The sequence below is a fragment of the Cydia amplana genome, chromosome 14 (genome assembly GCF_948474715.1).
Source record: "Cydia amplana chromosome 14, ilCydAmpl1.1, whole genome shotgun sequence".
Lineage (NCBI taxonomy): Eukaryota > Metazoa > Arthropoda > Insecta > Lepidoptera > Tortricidae > Cydia > Cydia amplana.
This window is the reverse complement of record NC_086082.1, coordinates 8,959,916-8,980,561: the sequence shown is the minus strand read 5'-3', so window position 1 is coordinate 8,980,561 and position 20,646 is coordinate 8,959,916. Positions and strand designations below refer to the sequence as shown.

At 39.5% G+C, this 20,646-nt stretch overlaps 3 protein-coding genes across 3 annotated transcripts in view; all 3 read right to left on the bottom strand.

Annotated features, from left to right (window-relative positions):
- Positions 1-150: 150 nt before the first annotated feature.
- The window catches only part of LOC134654096 (calcyclin-binding protein), a 27,465-nt gene continuing 6,969 nt past the window's right edge, over positions 151-20,646 (bottom strand). Inside the window, exons 2-6 of the mRNA XM_063509520.1 lie at positions 2,994-3,030; positions 2,614-2,842; positions 1,674-1,880; positions 848-1,013; positions 151-335 (exon numbers count right to left, since the gene is read on the bottom strand). Of these exons, the coding sequence (XP_063365590.1) occupies positions 236-335; positions 848-1,013; positions 1,674-1,880; positions 2,614-2,842; positions 2,994-3,014 (723 nt within the window). The 5' untranslated portion in view covers positions 3,015-3,030 and the 3' untranslated portion in view covers positions 151-235. The remainder of the gene's footprint in view (positions 336-847; positions 1,014-1,673; positions 1,881-2,613; positions 2,843-2,993; positions 3,031-20,646) is intronic.
- On the bottom strand, positions 4,033-14,322 carry LOC134654074 (inhibitor of growth protein 3). The gene is made up of 11 exons (XM_063509488.1): positions 14,149-14,322; positions 13,740-13,811; positions 13,442-13,639; positions 12,730-12,871; positions 11,417-11,516; positions 10,486-10,575; positions 8,496-8,598; positions 6,524-6,593; positions 6,023-6,127; positions 4,748-4,883; positions 4,033-4,235 (listed from the first exon to the last, which is right to left on the bottom strand). The coding sequence occupies exons 1-11, from the start codon at positions 14,174-14,176 to the stop codon at positions 4,116-4,118; spliced, it is 1,164 nt and encodes a 387-aa protein (XP_063365558.1). The 5' UTR covers positions 14,177-14,322; the 3' UTR covers positions 4,033-4,115.
- Positions 16,249-20,646, bottom strand: part of LOC134653826 (pickpocket protein 28) — an 8,488-nt gene continuing 4,090 nt past the window's right edge. Inside the window, exons 7-14 of the mRNA XM_063509190.1 lie at positions 20,473-20,590; positions 20,288-20,380; positions 19,246-19,385; positions 18,824-18,954; positions 18,473-18,532; positions 17,990-18,206; positions 16,719-16,892; positions 16,249-16,344 (exon numbers count right to left, since the gene is read on the bottom strand). Coding sequence (XP_063365260.1) covers positions 16,257-16,344; positions 16,719-16,892; positions 17,990-18,206; positions 18,473-18,532; positions 18,824-18,954; positions 19,246-19,385; positions 20,288-20,380; positions 20,473-20,590 — 1,021 coding nt within the window. The 3' untranslated portion in view covers positions 16,249-16,256. The remainder of the gene's footprint in view (positions 16,345-16,718; positions 16,893-17,989; positions 18,207-18,472; positions 18,533-18,823; positions 18,955-19,245; positions 19,386-20,287; positions 20,381-20,472; positions 20,591-20,646) is intronic.

Sequence of the window (20,646 nt, the reverse complement as noted above, 5' to 3'; positions counted from 1 at the left end):
ATGCAAACATATTATGTAGAGAAAATATAATATATTGTCCGTTATTAAATAATATTTTTTTTATTTAAGTACTTATATCCTTAGCTATTCCCTGACTGAGAAATGAGAATTAAGGTTAGTGCTGGTGATAATCTCAAACAAAAAAGCAGATTATCTAGAAATGATTATTTATTGATTTTATTAATTAACCTTAAAATTAAATAGAAATTTTAAAACGATCATAATGCTTGGAGATCTACAGTTCCATTGAGTCTATACCTGTCTTTTTCTTCTGTTGTCCTTCATACCAAGCTTTTGAAATCATTCTCTTCATTTCATCATCGCCAGTTTCGTACCTAAAACAATAAAAATCATGAATTGCAAACCAGATAGAAGGATTTGAGTACCTATGGGAAAGTTAATAATTAATAATAATCTTTACCAAAGATTCATTAATTCTGTCTTAAGGGGCCCACTGATTAACAGTCCGCCGGACGGTATCGGCCTGTCAGTTGTTCGGAACTGTCAACTTTTTGTTGTAACTGACAGGCCGATACCGTCCGGCGGACTGTTAATCAGTGGGCCCCTTTAGATTTTACACTTCTTCACAGGATTAAAATAAATCTTCTGCCTAATTTCGGATGTATATTATTTACAACGCTAGGCCGAAATTTAGGATTTACGAACCACATCGCCTATGTGTAATAACCACACACACACACACACACACACACACACACATAGGGTGTGCCTGTGTGCGTAATAACCTTTTACGAGCAAGTGAAAAGTAGGTATCATTATTAGAACAGATTTTTTTATTCGTAAGCACAACCAGACAAATCAATGATTAGGTATTAGATGAACTTACATGTTTTTCATCAAGCTCATGATGGATTCCTGTGGGTCCTTCTTGTCCATCATTTCATCAGTCTTGAAGCGGTTCTTGTGTTGGTCATCAGCTTTCTTCTCGAGGCTGGTCATGTGTGACCATTTTACGTTTGGTTGAGCCTTCGCAAGGAAGATCACCACCATGTCTAAAATAAAATAGAACATTCATTAGTTAAGACCATCATCATCTTCCTACCTGGCTTTAGGCACAGCCCCCTAAGAGAACCTGGGCACTGTTGAGTAATCTAATCCCAAGAGTTTGCCAGTGTACTTGTTTAACATACAGAAATCTAGAAAACTCATTGGTACTAGGTATTGGCCAGGGTTCAAACCTGCAACCTTTGGCTTACAAGTTGCAGACATTACTGCTACGCTACCAACACACATTTATTAATTCAGATCAGTTGCTCTGCATATTATTCAGTAGCTGTGGTCATCAATCAAATGTTAACATTTGAAAATTACCACAAAACAGATATGCACTTACAAACCCTCATCCAAATATCCCTAATTTTGGATACCAGTAATTCACTCAGTGCAATGTAGTTTGTCTGAGGCCAAAAGTGAAATGAGTGATCGAAACTTAAAAATGAGACAGAACAATAGTGTGTCTCATGTTAAAAATGATTTTTGATTGGAAAACATCCAGATTTTTCTTAAATCATTCTCAGTAAGGTAAAGATACTAGTGCTCACCTCTATTGACAATGACTTAAGTTTCAAGATGACATGTACTGGAACCGCTTCGAGCACCAGTACATTTATCCCACAAATCAATGCTCCAATTTAATTTATTTCATTACAAACCTGTTTTCTGTTTCCAATGGCTGTCTTCCACGACAATAGGTTCCAGCAGCTTGTTGATCACCAGCACATAGTCCTTGTTCTCCAGGTTGTCCACGTGCAGCTCCATGGAGTGCTCTGTCAGTTTGCAGTACACCTGCTCTTTCGGGACATGCTGAACATTTTTCAACGTTACAAATACTTTGATATACTTTTCAGACTGGTCCCAACCTGGAAGCCAAAAATAAAAGTAGTTTAACTAGATGTTGTCATTTATTACATTAAAGTATATTCAAAGTGGTGTCACTTTACCTGAACCTGTGTAGGTAAATTACGTCACTATTTCTACCTTAACACAAACCTGATGAAGTTAATATTGAGATTGAGACCGTAGTAGGTCATCTGTATAAGGTGGTGTCTTGCAAGTCCTACAATAATCCTCATAGATACTTTATAAGCAACAGAGTGGTTAAAGCTTCGAACAAACTCCCCGAGGACATAATATCAGCCCAAAGTATCAATAGCCAGGTCCACACACAGCAAGCATGCGCACGAGGAAATTGCCTCAAGCGTATGGTCGCTGGGTGGACCCAACTAATGAATTTAAGAATAAATTAGACAAGCACAGCGCTAATGCTAATCCACACTGATAACTTTGGATATCTCTTTTACAAATATTAACCTCAAACTAGAGGTAACCAATAAGGTTGTAGGTTGGAGGTTTCTCTTATTATCTTAGCCCTGAAACACACACCTCTGTCTATGAAGTATCTGAAGGTACAATTTTTAATTGCCCCTCTACACCAAGAATAATGTTAAAACCTGTATACATATTTGTAAAAAAATGTAGGTACCTAACTACTTTTTTTTTAATCATGCACATTAGTGATTTAACTAAGGTTTAATAATGACATGAAGTTGTTAAGCAGCTACAAAAATTAAGTACTAGAAATTATTTACTTACCATATCCATTTAATTTAATCTGATAACGTTTTTGTGAACCAGCCAGTGCGTTAGAAGTGGTCGGACCAGATTCAGCAGCTGCCGCAGCGGCCTTCTGGCTCTCTTCTTTATCTTTCAAGCTGATCAACTCAGTTTCCAGTTTCCGGATCTCGAGCGACAATACATCTTGTACTTTTTTGCGTTTTGCAAGCTTCAGCAAATCATTTAGCTCTTCGACGTCGCTCTTCAACTAGTAAAAAACATGAGTAAAACAATGAAAATGTTTAGTCAGTTTATTTTGCGATTTATAAAGTTTTTATTTTATCTTATTCTTTAGTTTTGTTTTTATATAGTGGGAACAATGAAGATAAACGTTTGTTTATAAGAAAACATGCGCTTACCTCGGTTATTTTCGCTGACATTCTGGAATGATGACCTCAAACTTATTTTTTCACTGAAGGTTACCGGGACAGGTCCTTAATACAGTTTATTGTAATCAATAATTGCTTCTTGAAATATCTCACACGAAATTGCTAGAAAGAATGCCGCCCGTTCGTAACCCAAAACTATAGAAAAGAAAACGACGTCAAATGTCAATATAGACTTCAAAGCAAAGAAATATAAGTTGTATACATTAACAATTTCAACCATATTTCTATAGTGATAAGAAAGAGTTTTGAGTACATGTTCTGTTACTTACATAAAAAAAATACTGGAACTTGCAACATTCTGAATGTTAATTTTAAGGGCACATTTTATAGGACTAACATACAAGCAAATCACGGTCGCAGTCCGGTATACCCGTATGGACCACGTTATGGTCCGGTACGCCCGTCTGTCAGTACTTTAAGAAGTTCACATTAAAGGGCAGTCCAGATGGCACAATTTTTCGCCCAATCTGATTAAATTGTCAATTTAATCAGACGGTTTGGACGCCACTAGAAATTGAAGGAGATTTTAAGCTGTTACAGCTATACATTGTTTACGCGTGGATGCCAGAATGGTGACATTCACGCCAATTTTTGTTTGATCATCCCATCTAGACGGACCTTCATCGAACCTTGTTTCTAATCGTGTAGTAGGCGCTTAAGACATGACAGTAATGCAGTGCTGCCAACTACTACGTATGAAACAAGTTTGTAAGTTTTCTCATGAATCTGTTTTCTAATTTGTGTGTAACATTGTAAAACTTATTTTGTAACAGGAAAAACATATATGTATAATATTGTGAAATAGGCGCACGAGAGAACCCACTTATATTTCGTATTTATTTATAAGTTGAACATAAAGTTGATTTGAGACAGTCTTGGATACTATTTTAATTATACAGTTTGGATAATAATTTAACAAAATGCTATTTATGTTTATATTTTTGTACTGTGACCTGTGACGTGCCTGTGACAGTAAATGTAAGTTGGTTAAATAAATAAAATTAAGATTATTAATAGTGAACATTTATTGGATGTAACCGTGATTACAGACACAAATACAATCAAAGCATGGAATATTTGTATAATGTTTATTTAGTTCTTGCGGTGTGCTCTGTTGCGTCGCATATTGGTTTGGCATTGCGGGCAGTACCACTTGCCCTTCGGCGGAGCAGTGATGCCCACACATGGGTAGTGGAACCATTCATAGGGACACTGAAACAAATCAATTGTCAGGCTATTGGAAAGTGCCCTGTCTTACTAATATTATAGTCTGGCAAACCTACTTGCCAGTAGAAAAAGGCGGTGAAAATATACTCGCGAAAAGGGTCGCCCATAGAAATGTCTGGCACCTTTATTCTTTCTAGGTAACGAAGAATCGCTTCTGAATTTTAGTTTAAGTTTTACTGTAAATTACTTCGCTTTGGTCTTACAGACTTTCGACAACATATATACATATGCTGGAAAATGTTGTGTAGTTCCAGAAAAGTCAACTAGTGTTGACGTAAAATTATTGCTTTTCTGTCTTTTAGATAACAACAGCGGTAGGCCCCTTAAAACTTAATTACATTGGGACTATTGATCACATGGGAGTCAGTTAACATTCTCTGTGCGAAGCACCCCATTTCCAATACAAAATGAACACCTGTCGTGTTCAGTCAATATGCTAAAGCAGTGGGTTTAAAAGCAAGGAACGAGGCTAGAAAGTAGTAATGTTGTAGGCTTACGTCTTGATTATCGCAGGCGACCATGTCCCCATAGGAGACCTGGTTGCAGATGCAGTAGCGCGGCTCATTGGGGTCGTAGGTCCATTCCTCCTCCATAGGCTCCTCGATCGCTACGCTATTCACAACATTGTTCATTCTGAAACAAGCCACAAAGTTAATTTAAAAAAGTCTCAGCTTGTACAGACATTTGAAGCAAAGTTATATTTGTTTTTTTTTTTTCACTAGGTTTATAACACTGGAATGTTATTTCCTACGCCATTGATTTTAAATTCGAATGTTACTTGTATTAGGGTGGTATTCCACCTGTCCAATTTCTTTGTCCAATGTCATTGTGTCTCACTCTCTCATTAAGCAAAATGCGAGACACAATACACATTAGACCAAGATACTGGACAGATAGAACCACCTTTATGAACATTAATAAATGCGACAGGCCACTGTGGCGTGTGATACGCACGCATTGGAAACTCATGTATCTACGCTTTCCACAGTCCATCTCGTTGGTATAAGTATAATATTTGGATTGGCTACATGAGCATTATGTTCTGTTTCACTAATGAAAGTAACGCCATAGCGTTGGACCTATGTTCACTGAGAACGAGTACCTGTAGGTACGGTATGAGTATGACCACCGATGGTTAGGCCCTGCTTACACATTGATTTATGTTTAGTGAGAGTTCATACATGTAATTGCTACTAAACGCAAGTATATACTAAGCCTAAAGAGTGTGGGTGTCACAGACAAGACATCCTCTAGACTGAGCATAGTAGCGCTACCCCCTCTGTCACAACTGCTTACGGTAGTTTTACTCCATTTTCGAGTCAGTGTCTTTGTGTGACGTCCGTGTCTTTGAACGGACCAATCACGGCACGGGACTCGCTCACCTCGTCCCCCGCACCCCAGTATTTTTGGCAGCATCGGTTTCATGAAATAATTGCTCTAAACTCCGTCTAGAGGACTGAGGATTCCTAGTATATGGTGGGTTTTAGTGTTGTAAGCTAAGAACATAGACTAGGAATCCTCTAGACTGAGTTTAGAGCAATTATTTCATGAAACCGATGCTGCCAAAAATACGGGGGTGCGGGGGGACGAGGTGAGCGAATCCCGTGCCGTGATTGGTCCGTTCAAAGACACGGACCAATCACGACACGGGATTGACTCGAAGATGGAGTAAAACTACCGTATAAGTGGCAGAGGGGGTAGCGTTACTATGCTCAGTCTAGAGGATTCCTAGTCTATGGCTAAGAAGCAGCTGCAAGTGTGTGTGCACGTACACTTGCGTGGGCGACGAGGAGCGGCTGGCGGCGGGCGCGACCGTGTGCTGCGCGTGCGCCGCGGACAGGGACGCCGACGCGGGCGCCATCGTACTGTAGCTCTTCCTGGAACGGTAACAGTGATACATTAGAGTATTTATTTTTTAATTGCGTATTTTACAGCAATTCAGTTAGTGGTAAATTAGCAGGTATTAAGTAAGATTTGTTCATTTAATTCCTAAGTAACTCCAAAGAAGATATATTAAAGCATTTTTGATACATTGAATTGGATAAAGATAAGTTGGTTTTATTGGTGATTTCGATCGTCTAACATATTAAAATTTCACACTCCTTTTTCATTATTTTACTGCGAAGAAACGTCGTGAAGTAACAAAACGGATAGAGGGAAGCTATCAAGGATCGTCAAATATGTTCTAAAAGCAAAATGTTCCTGAGGAAGTTGAGTACGGTACGGACACCCAAATTTCCAAAGTTGTAAGCTAGGTTAGCTGTAGTACTAACTTTTGCTTGTGTCGTTTGTTGGAAGCGCTGGCGCCGGCGCTGGCGTGCGCGTGCGCCGCCGCGCTGTGACCTGCAACAATCGTATAGATATAAACCGTATGTCCTACAATTAAAAAAAGCGGCCAAGTGCGAGTCGGACTCGCCCATGAAGGGTTCCGTATTTAAGCGATTTATGACGTATTAAAAAAAAACTACTTACTAGATCTCGTTCAAACCAATTTTCGGTGGAAGTTTACATGGTAATGTACATCATATATTTTTTTTAGTTTTATCATTCTCTTATTTTAGAAGTTACAGGGGGGGGGGACACACATTTTACCACTTTGGAAGTGTCTCTCGCGGATACTATTCAGTTTAGAAAAAAATGATATTAGAAACCTCAATATCATTTTTGAAGACCTATCCATAGATACCCCACACGTATGGGTTTGATGAAAAAAAAAAAATTAAAGTTTCAGTTCGAAGTATGGGGAACCCCAAAAATTTTTTTTTTTTTTCTATTTTTGTGTGAAAATCTTAATGCGGTTCATAGAATACATCTACTTACCAAGTTTCAACAGTATAGTTCTTATAGTTTCGGAGAAAAGTGGCTGTGACATACGGACGGACAGACAGACGGACAGACAGACAGACATGACGAATCTATAAGGGTTCCGTTTTTTGCCATTTGGCTACGGAACCCTAAAAAAGGAAAATCAATATGTTTCTCGCACAAGACAGTTCGTGCTGAAATTTGAACTTGTATAGGAGGCCGAAGACCTTCCACTTCGTATTTCTAGTTTAGCGGAGTATCCACAAGTTATTGGTATTAGCAACCCTGTCATAACCAATGATCGTTAATTTTCCAGCAATTTTGGTGCAGCATAGTAAAAATAAAGGATTTTCTTAAATTTTTTTCTAGGGAGAGGATTGGTTAAGGTTAATATTACTGTTATTAACCCTAATTATGCATTCCACCTAGAGTAGGGCATACAGATGCTTTTAACCAACAATGCTGCACCAAAATTGCTGGAAAATTAACGATCACTGGTCATAACGCTAGGCGCCACTTGCACCAGTCCACTAACCTGGGGTTAACCGGTTAAATCCTTAATCCAGTGTCAAATTGTACTGGTAACCATGTTAACTCCATGGTTTAACCGGTTAACCCCGGGTTAGTTAATGGTGCAAGTGGCCCTAAGACGCTTATTTCAGTTGCGCCCACAAATACGACCAGTAGGTACTCGAGTAAATTAAAAATATTAGCTATAGGGGTCCTGGGGCCCGTTTCTCAAAAGCTTGAAACTTGCAATACAAGTGGAAGTCCCTTTCTAACAATAGCTGTCAAAAAGTGACATCCGCTTGTTTTACAAGCTTCTGAGAAACGCTGGGCAGCTCAAATCGTAACAAGTAAAATTGGACCTGTGTGTGGTGTCTTCGTACTGCTTGTAATCGCTTCATTATGCGCTGTCTATGTGTCGGTTGCACCAAACTGTTCGTGTCGTTAAAGAGTTCGCTAAATTTTTAGGGTTCCGTACCCAAAGGGTAAAAACGGGACCCTATTACTAAGACTCCGCTGTCCGTCCGTCCGTCCGTCTGTCACCAGGCTGTATCTCACGAACCGTGATAGCTAGACAGTTGAAATTTTCACAGATGATGTATTTCTGTTGCCGCTATAACAACAAATACTAAAAACAGAATAAAATAAAGATTTAAGTGGGGCCCCCATACAACAAACGTGATTTTTGACCGAAGTTAAGCAACGTCGGGCGGGTACAGTACTTGGATGGGTGACCGTTTTTTTGCTTGTTTTGCTCTATTTTTTGTTGATGGTGCGGAACCCTCCGTGCGCGAGTCCGACTCGCACTTAGCCGGTTTTTATGTATGGAAAGTTTCATAGTAAAGCGCCGGGGCTGACGTTGATCAGTCTGTCAAATGTGGTTGGTGCAACTGGCCCTATGTGGTCTGTGGGGTAACAGCAACAGTAGCATACCGGCGTGCAGGGAGTGGTGGTCGTGCAGCGCGTGCGCGTGCAGCTCGCCGGCCACCGCCTCGTACGTGCTCTTCATGGCGGCCGTGCGCCGACCCTGCTGCATCTGTAATATAATAACAATATTTTTATTTATAATTAAAGTTTAGCAGGAACGTTACATTGAACCCCGCACTAGGCATGGCCTGTATCGCGGGGGTCATGATCATCACGAGTTACCAGAAATAAAATTTATAATTATATTAAACATAAGAATAGGAATAGGAAAGAGAGGAGTGTGTACTTGTATATGTGTAAGGTTGTTGTGAGGAGGTAGTGAAAAGTGTGTGAATGAAATCTAAGAATGTGTGAGTGTAGAAGTTTGTTAGATTTAAGTGTGTTCGAGCGTTAAATATTAAAAACTGAAACTGAACTCGAAGAGGAATGAAGAACTTGGGAAGGATTCAGAATTTCTTCTGATTCGTCGAAGTTCCAAGACTTTAGCAGGTTTAGTATACGAATTTTTGCCTCATTTACGTTACAGTGCCTAATGTCACAAATATATATGTGGTTTGTACTCTCTCACTAAATAGATTGACAAAATCAACTATGTACAGAGCACTGACAATCCAACATCTAGACTGAGCTTATGCCAATTCTTTCATGAAACCGATGCTGCCAAAAATACGGGGGTGCGGGGGGACGAGGTGAGCGAATCCCGTGCCGCGATTGGTCCGTTCAAAGACACGGACCAATCACGGCACGGGATTGACTCGAAGATGGAGTAACGCTACCGTATGTGTGGCAGAGGGGGTAGCGACTATGCTATGTCTAGAGGTTGGATTGTCTGTGGTACAGAGTTACCACATAATTTATGGCCCAGTATGGCGCCATCTACATCGAATATCGAAAATAATCTATCTTCAATTTTGCACATCTAAAAGCCGCGGACTCGACGCCGGCGAGCAGCGGGGCGAGCGTGGTTGCACTTTTTTTTTATAACAAGCACCTACTATCGATTCTATCGAACCATTCTCACAAACCCAAAGTCATTGAATTTACAAAGTTTGATCAGTTAGTTCTGTAACTTTTGGTTTCCATCAAGCCCCGTCTCCATATCGCGCGGCAAACCATCGAACAGGGTTATTCCCACTAGTTACCACCAAGTTGTTACCACTGTGTTGTGTGGTAACTACTGGGAAAAAATATTCCCAGTAGTTACCACTAACTCAGTTTAGTTTTTGTTTTGTCCGTTTCCACCACAAATTGTCCACCAAAATTTTGTTTGAGTTAAATTCTAATAAAAACAGTATAAATAGTATATAGTATAAATATAGGGTGATGTTAAATTACCTAATAAAATCACTTGAAAAATAATCTATAATGGATGGATGTAGTTGTAGTTACCACTAAACTGAGTTAGTGGTAACTACTGGGAATATTTTTTCCCAGTAGTTACCAGTGGTAAAAGGTGGGAAAAAAATTCCCAGTAGTTACCACTGATAACAACTTGGTGGTAACTAGTGGGAATAACCCATCGAACATTGGCTCGCGCGGCAGCCGCGCGCAATGGATACCGGGCTGCCGCGCGAGCCAACTCGATGCGCCCGGTATTATCATGCCGCGATCAGAAAGGGATTAGAAATAACAGATTTCCATACACTTACGTCAAAATCAATATGGATTGACAGCTATCTCAATCCCTTTCTAATCGCGATTCAGTAATATCCATTGCGCGCGGCTGCCGCGCGAGCCAATGTTCGATGGTTTGCCGCGCGATATGGAGACGGGGCTTCATATCAGCTATATGCACGCTTGATGTCATCATAAACTTAAAGTCGCATTATCAATATTCTTTCATAGGCATACCTTAATTGTCATGTCAGGCAGTGATTCTAAAATAGCTACCAAAATTTTACCCACACGAACTAAGTAACCAAACTGCTACTGGACTTACTAGAGCAGTACAGCAGTAAACGACCCCATTTTGTTTTAAATAACAAAATAATATTACCTGTTGCGTGGCGGCGATAGCCTGGCTCGCCGCTGCTGCTATAGCGTTGGTGGCTTGACCCAGGGAATACGAATCGCGACCCAATGCATTCTGTAACACAATATTTTGTATTGATATTGGATATTGAAGTCATTTAATTTTTATTAGATTATGCTTATAAATGGAGCATTATCTATGAAAGGGACCTTATTGTCGATGGCGCTTACGCCGCACGGCGTCGCGCGGCCTCGTATTTATATCGGAGCATTGTTAATAATGGCGTAAGCGCCACCGAGAATAAGGTCCCTTTTCATAGATAACGTCACAAATAACAATATCTGGAAGACCGAGCTTTCCTCGGAAAACATAAAAAACACAAAAATGCGCGTTTTTCCAGAGATAAGACTAGCTAGATCGATTTTTCGCCCTCGAAGACCCCCATATAAATAAATAAATATACAAGAATTGCTCGTTTAAAGGTATAAGATTAAAACATTATGAATAGCTTCTAAATCTTCTAATATAATAAATTTACTGCTTCAGGTTTGCCGCACTGAAGTAGGTACCTACCACAGACATTCCAACCTCTAGACATAGCATAGTCGCGCTACCCCCTCTGCCACACATACGGTAGCGTTACTCCATCTTCGAGTCAATCCCGTGCCGTGATTGGTCCGTGTCTTTGAACGGACCAATCACGACACGGGATTCGCTCACCTCGTCCCCCCGCACCCCCGTATTTTTGGCAGCATCGGTTTCATGAAAGAATTGGCCTAAGCTCAGTCTAGAGGTTGGATTGTCAGTGGTACCTACTAATTTAAATAAACTATATAGATTACTACTTTGAAAAAAAAACATCATGAAACTAAGTAACACTCGATCTAGCTAGACTATCTATGATATGTAGCCAAAATAGTGGAATCCATGTAAGGGCATATTCGGGTATATGTACTTGTATAGCGGTGTCGGTCCGGGACAGGCTATTGCCGGCCGCCACGGCGCGCGACTCGCGCGAGCCCCAGCTGTCGCGCCGCTTCTCGCGGAACCGGTACCTGCCGGATACATTTGTGTGATAAACCTAACTTACAAAAAAAAAGCGGCCAAGTGCGAGTCGGACTCGCCCATGAAGGGTTCCGTATTTAGGGGATTTATGATGTATTAAAAAAAACTACTTACTAGATCTCGTTCAAACCAATTTTCGGTGGAAGTTTGCATGGTAATGTACATCATATATTTTTTTTAGTTTCATCATTCTCTTATTTTAGAAGTTACAGGGGGACCCACACATTTTACCACTTCTGTACGGATATGATGGTCGTTCTTGTCTACGTGACAGCGTGATAAAACGGTGTCCGTCACTTTCTTTCCCACGGTGTTAAACAGTGACAGTTATTTTATCACGTGGATAAAGATGGATAAAGCTATCCATAATAGGCTGGCTGGAAGTGTCTCTCGCGCAAACTATTCAGTTTAGAAAAAAAATGATATTAGAATCCTCAATATCATTTTTGAAGACCTATCCATAGATACCCCACACGTATGGGTTTGATGAAAAAAGTTTTTTTGAGTTTCAGTTCTAAGTATGGGGAACCCCCAAAATTTATTGTTTTTTTCTATTTTTGTGTGAAAATCTTAATGCGGTTCACAGAATACATCTACTTACCAAGTTTCAACAGTATAGTTCTTATATAGTTTCGGAAAAAAGTAGCTGTTACATACGGACGGACAGACAGACAGACAGACATGACGAATCCATAAGGGTTCCGTTTTTTGCCATTTGGCTACGGAACCCTAAAAATTACTTAAATATTACTTTGCCGACACAAAGACATAGTGTGGTTTATTATCATAAACCACACTAACACACACTCTTTGTGTTTGTCTGCTTTATCAAGCAGAGGCTGAATAATTTGGGTTATTCCTACTAGTTACCACCAAGTTGTTACCAGTGGTAACTACTGGGAAATTTTTTCCCACCTTTTACCACTGGTAACTACTGGGAAAAATAATTCCCAATTAATCATTCGGAATTTTAATTTGGAATTTTTATTCCCAGTAGTTTCCACCAAAATTTTGTTAGAGTTAAATACTAATAATTGGTGGTAACTACTGGGAATTATTTTTCCCAGTAGTAACCAGTGGTAAAAGGTGGGAAAAAATTCCCAGTAGTCACCACTGGTAACAACTTGGTGGTAACTAGTGGGAATAACCCAATAATTCGTTATTTTTTGCAAAAAAATGCCTCTCCCGAAAAATGACAATCACCTGCTATCCTTGTAATGGTTGTTGTTGGATGTGCTGGTGTGGTTGGTGTTGACGTCAAGCTCCAGGGACCGCTTCTCCAACAGCTCCGTGATACCCTTGTTGTCCGCCTCCAGCTCACACTTGAATTTATGCAGTTCTGTGTCTGTTGATCAACATTATATATTCAACTAACAGCAAGTAACTCAAATTTGTATTAAGGTCAACCGAGGTAAAGCCCCGTCTCCATATCGCGCGGCAAACCATCGAACATTGGCTCGCGCGGCAGCCGCACGCAATGGATACCGGGCGCATCGAGTTGGCGCGCGCGGCAGACCGGTATCCATTGCGCGCGCCTGCCGCGCGAGCCAATGTTCGATGGTTTGCCGCGCGATATGGAGACGGGGCTTAAAAGCGTCTTTTAAAGATTTCTTCTAAACAGAGCATTTTAGAACTATTGCTACCCTCTCTGTTTGTAGTGTGGTCACTGAACTTTTTATGCAGACGGCTATAATAGTTATAATATGTTGTGTTTCGAAGATATCTTCAAATGGCGCATTTACCACAAGAGACGCATTTACCTTGGTTGACCTTAGTAACAATTTTTAAGCTTTTCGCTGCCATGCTGAGCACATATAACCGATTTTAGTATGCAAAATTACGAGTGCAGTGTTCAACGTGTTAAAACATGCTAAAATTTACAAGTTATACAGGGTAGGATTTATATTATACACACCTAGTCTTCTTAAATAGCGGTCCACTAGTTCAGACATCTGGTTAGCTAATGCAACTTTTTCATCAGCTTCTTCAAGGGTCTTGTTGTAACCTCGTTTTATATCCGAGAACTCTGTGTCGGCCTGTTCGGTGTCTACCTCCCCTCTGCGACAACCACCAAATAAAGTCCGAACCCGTTTCTCCAGAGTATCCATACTATCTAAAATAAAAATGTACCGTGTAAAAGTCATGGTCGACATTATGGATTTAAAACTTGATTGAGCAATGATTTTTATCTTCATAAGTATTTATGTACTTACTCTGGACGGATAAATCCATTTCACGCATTTCTGTAAATCGATCTCTCAATTCTTGAGGAAGATGTTCGATCACTGTAAAATTAAATAATATTTATAGCGCAAAATCATGTATTATAAAATGTTTACAAGTGTTATAAAAAAATACCAACGTATTTTTGACAAGAATTTCTAATTGTATACACACTCTAATAACAATTATAGACTATCGTTTAATATTTAACGTCGTGTGTAAAGTAAGCTTACATTACTTATGTTACAAGGTACGTTAAAATCGTTAAATAAAAATTTAATAAAACAATAACTTAAAATAACTTTGTCTTGCGCGCCAGAGCCAAATTTTTTCTTCAGTGCTACCAACCAATGGAAAAGCTTCTGTCATTTTAGGGCGTAAAGAACAAAGGCAACTTACTTTCCAAATAATCTTCTAAATACAGCATTTTGGTGGGATTTGTAAAGATTTAATTAATTAAACAACACTCTAGGTAAGTTTTCTTATATTTTAAACTTGTTATAACCGTGATTAAAAGAAATATGTGCACGATTGACGTGTAACTACAACGACGTCACTGAGTTCGTCACTGAGTTCGTCATTCAAGATGGCGACCTAGACAACGCATTTGATTTGAAGAGAATAGTGTGGGGAAGTGAAGTGTCGAGTCCGTGCCGAATTACTAAAGATTACGTCCAGTTATCCAGTATTATATTCTGTAATTACGTTTCTTAATTATAATGTATTTTGTTGGTGCATCCATTCTTAACTATTGTAGATTTGTGTCGCTATATTTTTATTGTGATGGCTTCCAATAATTAATAATCATTTCTGCCTTAAATAAGTCTATCTCCGTAGTCCTTAATTCCCGTAATAAAAATAATGTCGTACTATAGCTGGTCAACCAGATCTTGTCAGTAGAAAAGGCGGCAAATTTGAAAAATGTAGGCGCGAAGGGATATCGTCCCATAGAAAATTTGAATTTCGCGCCTTTTTTTACTGACAAGATTTTGTTGACCAAGTATATATAATATACATAGTAAGATATGAACCTACAAGCGTAATTCTTAGGTTGAGTGGGCACTAATATATTATGGACGGATGTGAGGGTTGCAGTTGGACTTTTATTGTTTAAATGTCTAGTCTAGACGATAACATTGCGACTATTTTAGGCCCGCTAGACATACTCTCTTACCGGCCTTAAATAAATGATTTGTGTAGTATAGTAGTCGATATAATAATATCGATATCGACATACTAGATTTTAAACATATATGCACTTCACTAGTGTTTGTGAACCATAGACTATAGACGGCATTAAACAATGCTACCAACACAATGAAACTATTAGTGTTGCCATACATAATTTTTTTTTAAACTTAAGCTGTGCTTACACTACCAGACTTTTATTTCTATCAATCAAACCAGTAGTCTGCGTTTTATAAAGTTACAATAAAAGTTCGCATTCTAACAACCACATTTGTTAGAAATATAAACATTTTAATATATAGTAGCTTATTAAAACGCGATCCCAATATTTTAAGGGAATAGGTTTATATAAGGAAATAACTTTATTACACTATTCTAGTCTACCTAGGTTCGAATACTCCCGCTGAGCTCAGGGCATTTATTTGTGAAGAGCACTATTAATTTTTCCTAAGTTATGGATGTTTTTGTATGTATATAAGTATTATTATATTTAAGTATTAATCGATATATTATCGTCTAATACCCAAAGCAATATATTGAACTTATTGTGTGTGTGTGTGTGTGTGTGTGTACCTAAGTATTTTTTTTTTCAGTTGAACATGATTCGACGACCGTTGACGGAAATTACTTTAAAACTTGACGATTTACAAGAATATGAAACGATGCGACGAGATCAGGGCAGCAGTAATTCTTCATCAGCAGAAATGCAGGAGGACACGACAAAACCTCTTTGTCCGGGCACCAAGACTCAGGAGGAAATCCATAATAGAATCGGCTACGCGCCGAAGAAGAAATCTCGGGGTGTCAGCACGGTTTAGAATAAATAAAATAATTTGTAATTAATAAATCATATGTTTATTTATTTAATATCTATACTACAAAAAAGACGAATAGATATAATTATGGAACATCAAAGTAATATTTAGATACCTCCGCTTGATTTCCCTAGTGGTAAGAGCGTGCGACTTGCAATCCGGAGGTCGCGGGCTCAAACCCCGGCTCGTACGAATGAGTTTTTGGGGACTTATGTAAGAAATATCATTTGATATTTACCAGTCGCTTTTCGGTGAAGGAAAACATCGTGAAGAAAACCGGACTAATCCCAATTAGGCCTAGTTTACCCAATTCCCGAGTTACCAGGCGGACCCTAGGCTACGAGCGTAAAAATATAATCGAAAGTAACCCGTCGCTGCTCTGGCCGCGGCTGCTTCGGCGGTAGGACAGAACGAAAGAACAATCATAACATTTCAACTTGCATTCAATGTAGCAGTGCGCAAATGCTTTTAAGAGGGTTCAAAACAGTGAGTCACCAAGTTCTTCTAGTCAGTGTAAGGATGTTCCAGTTTGGTCATGGGTTTATCCGCCACGCGTTTGTGGGCTCGCCTTTTCCAAAACAGGCAGATTATCCTGAAAAAAATAATAATTAGTTGTTACATGAGGATGCAAACATTAAAAAGAAATGTCCTTAACTTATTTTCTTTTTATCTGATTTAAATACCTACAAAGTTTTAGTAAAAATCATTAGATAGGCAGTCTTGAACTATTTGGGCTTATTATATGACCATCTTTACTACACTTAGAACTTTGTCACTCTGAAATTAAGACCTGATGTTCTTATTGCTATCTACCTACTTATTAGAATGTGACTTTGGTTTGGTTATGGTATCCGCGAATCATCGCTAAAAGCGCAACTGTTATAGGTACATATTTATAATGTTACCGAGACTCCTAACTTGAAGTAGGTAGGTATAGGTAGGAAGGGAAGGTAGGGACTTCAGTACCGTAAACTGAGGAAGTAGAGTATCTCAACAACGCTGAGAATGGAGAAGCCCATGAACAGGCCGAGCAAGCCTCCGCAGTTGGCGAGGAAGTCCGTGGGCCCGTACAGCTCGGAGCGGCGCGACGTGATGAACTGCGCCTCTTTGAAGAAGATGAAGATACGTGTCATGTATGTGCTGTAACAATATAACACCAATTATTTTTAGAATTGCTCGTTTGTGTAGAGGCACAGAATAAATAATAGTACTAGGTACAGAAGATTCACTCTCTAACAAAACGCGTCTGTTACGATTAGGACAGATATGACCGCTAGGTGGCGCAAGCGCCACGCGCGGCTCATGGCTAGCCACCAAAATTGGTGTGGGACGGATGTACTTTTAGGTACTTGTTGCGACGCGACGACATCGCTCAGTGAGCCACGCCTGGCAGAGGGTAATATTGTTGCTAAGAAACTGTTGGTCGCTTTAATATATGTTTTGTTTTGAGTATCGGTTTCATTATCATTAATAATGCAATACACAAGCTTAGACACCAAGTATAGACACTTATTAAAACACTAATGCTGTAACCCACTTTAGTACAGCATTGTATATACGTGCGCTGGTGTAAGTGACAAGGGAAATTTTCAACCATCAAAACAATTTAGTACGGACCCCATAACTACTAGCTTTGGAGTATTTAGGTAGTATTGTTTTCGTCGCAATGTGTTTTCGTGATGATATTAGATAAGAGTTACAGGCTTCCAGGATGACCTGTGTTAACGGTAAAAGACCTATATATTTTTACCTTCCACTGTAAACAACGCCACCATCATCCACCTCTGACTCATAGACGTAGATTTAGATTAAGGCGGGCTCTACGATTGTCTTAACAAAAACCGGCCAAGTGCGAGTCGGTCTCGCGCACGGAGGGTTCCGCACCATCAACAAAAAATAGAGCAAAACAAGCAAAAAAAACAAGCAAAAAAACGGTCACCCATCCAAGTACTGACCCCGCCCGACGTTGCTTAACTTCGGTCAAAAATCACGTTTGTTGTATGGGAGCCCCTCTTAAATCTGTATTTTATTCTGTTTTTAGTATTTGTTGTTATAGCGGCAACAGAAATACATCATCTGTGAAAATTTTAACTGTCTATAACTAGACAGTTAAAATTTCGGTTCACGGTTCGTGAGATACAGCCTGGTGACAGACGGACGGACGGACGGACGGACAGCGGAGTCTTAGTAATAGGGTCCCGTTTTTACCCTTTGGGTACGGAACCCTAAAAACGTACTCATCTAGATCCGGCGGTATCTCGGATTTGAAGCTGGTGAATATAGCCCTCCAGTCAAAGTCTGCCTGCGAGGTTTCTGCCTCGTACTCGATGGAGGTGCACGCCGGCATGCACATGCAGCGCATGGCGATGTCGCGCGCGTTCTCGTCTATCACGCTGCTGTTGTCTGCCGACTCTCTCTCCAGGCTACTCATGGCGGCTACTGTTACCAGCTCCTCTGTAACCGAGAGGTGGATATTGAAGTGTTTCTAGAATCAGTATTCTGGCTTAACGACTTAATAAACTTTAGAAGTTCTTGGCATTTGTATGCAGGTGTCTTCATGTTTTTTTCCCCATTGGAAACCAATGTACGAAAACCCGAGAAATTTATTTGTACGGTCCAGTGTTTGAAGCCTTCCCGCTTAGCTACCAGCGCTTCATGCGTAAATTGCATCATCAATATCATCATTCATAGTTAGAACACCAGATTTTTGTTTAACTTACTTTGAGCATTTTGCACACATTGGATGCTTCCAGCACTGCATACTGTCATGTTCTCACCATCTAGAAATAAAGTTTACTTAGTAGTATCATTTTAAAAGGTTTCTGTAGGGAACAACGACAAATAACAAAATTAGAGTTATAGGCATACAGCGCACAGGCTCTACAAAAGTTCTTACAAAATGATGTAGAGTACGACTAGGTGGTGCGACGGAATAGTCCAGTATTTTACCAGTAAATGAGTGCCTGTATTGTAGTAAACGCAAGCAAGCCTTCATATACTTATGCTTTATAATTTATAAAGTTTAGTCCGTATAAAATAATCTAATGCAATTTGTACTTGTAGGTACTTACAAACCATGCCGAAGTGTACGCAGCCGCAGCGCGCGTAGGTGAAGTTGCTGAGACACTCCATCTCGCAGTTGGCCTGCGTGTACACGCGGAAGTACCGCAGGTAACGCTCGCTCGGGAAATAGCATTTTCGGCTGCAAAATAATAACATCTGACTATGTAGATATATACATAGGTAGACGATGGAGTAAAGTTGATATGCCTGGTTGATGGTTGAAACTATTCTCATCTCAGTCCAGGGTGGACACAAATAGGAAGTTAGGTGTCATTCCTATTTGTACAAACTCAGTCACGTGGGGCGAAGACGTGGGAATTCGTGCACCACCACACACCATCACAATTAGACAAAGTATGTAGATGTAGGTAGGTCTAGATATATAGATACTGAAAGTTATAATAGTATACCTAATGTTTATAATACTTGCATGTTAGGACTGTAAGGCAATAAGCCATCGGAAGTCGTCATCATTTTAGGTTTCACCGATACCACGACCTCCTGAGACAAAGGGGCCCTGAAGTACTGCACTGACAACCTCGGCAGCTCTGCGGGATTGTGCAGAAGAATCTAAAACACGAAGATTCATCGAATTGCCAGGTTAATTTTGAGGTACTTACAAATGCAGGACGGACGGACCCTCACTGCTAGACACAACACTACGTTTGTGTAAGTAGCTCAGTACACAATCGTAACAAGCTTACCGTCCCCTTGTCCAACTGGCCATGGCCGAACCGTATTGCAATGCAACAAGGATCGAATGATAAAAATAAAACATGAGGCATACTGAACTGAAAGTTCTGCCATATTATCTTTTTATTCTGCAAAAGTACTAAAATTGTTATATTAATAAGTCCTTATTAAGATTCCTATGACCTAGCGTAATACAGAATCGGGTTGGAATCTTCCCGAGCATTTGTATTGCTCATAGAGAATGTAATAAGCCACTGAACCATGGGACGGCACGTTGATATGGAATACCTAATTGATCTACTTACATATTAAATTTAAATTGACATGATGTACCTACATACATATATATTAATTGAAATTTTAACGTTTCCGCACATTCATTTTACGAAACGAGACTCAATTATGTATCTGCCTATATTTAGATGTATTGACTTTATTGTGCATGTAAGTGATGCAATTGAAAGTACTTAAATGCTTTTAAAAATATTGACCGTAAAACTATCGCATTTCGCGAGTGTTATGTTGTGTGCCAGTCGAGTAAAAGTAGGTACCTACGCGTAAAAGCGAATATACAAGCCCAAAGTGCGGGTAGTTGGATAAACCGGATCAGCAAGAGGACGAACTAGTAAATACCCGTTTAGGTATCCGTAATAATACGGCCAAGAGATCAGATAAATTAAGTACATAGGTATCTCCTTATATACGTAGGTATATATTATATATATTATATATGTAGGTACGACTACACACACTATACTAGGTAGGTACATGATAGAAACCTTAAATCCTTGTACTGGACCTCTGCAAAGGTAGTCGAGGTCTACTTCCGAAGCCTTGATTATAAATGTCAGTCCGGCTTTGGCTCCATATCCCTAAAATTTGAAAATAGAGAACATTAATTACACTTACCTAATATGATATGAGTTATATAATGTGTATGGTAGTGTTACTGGTAGGTACTTACAGAGCCTCTATGAGGATAAGTGACTATTGGCGTGTCATCAGGGTATCCGTTTTCCAAACTCCAAGTCGTTGTATGATTTGGGTTTCCCTCTTGTAGGTAATCGTAGTCATGATGTAAACTTGAAAATAAATATTTAGATACAATATTTTTATGACGGTAGCTACCATGTAGCTA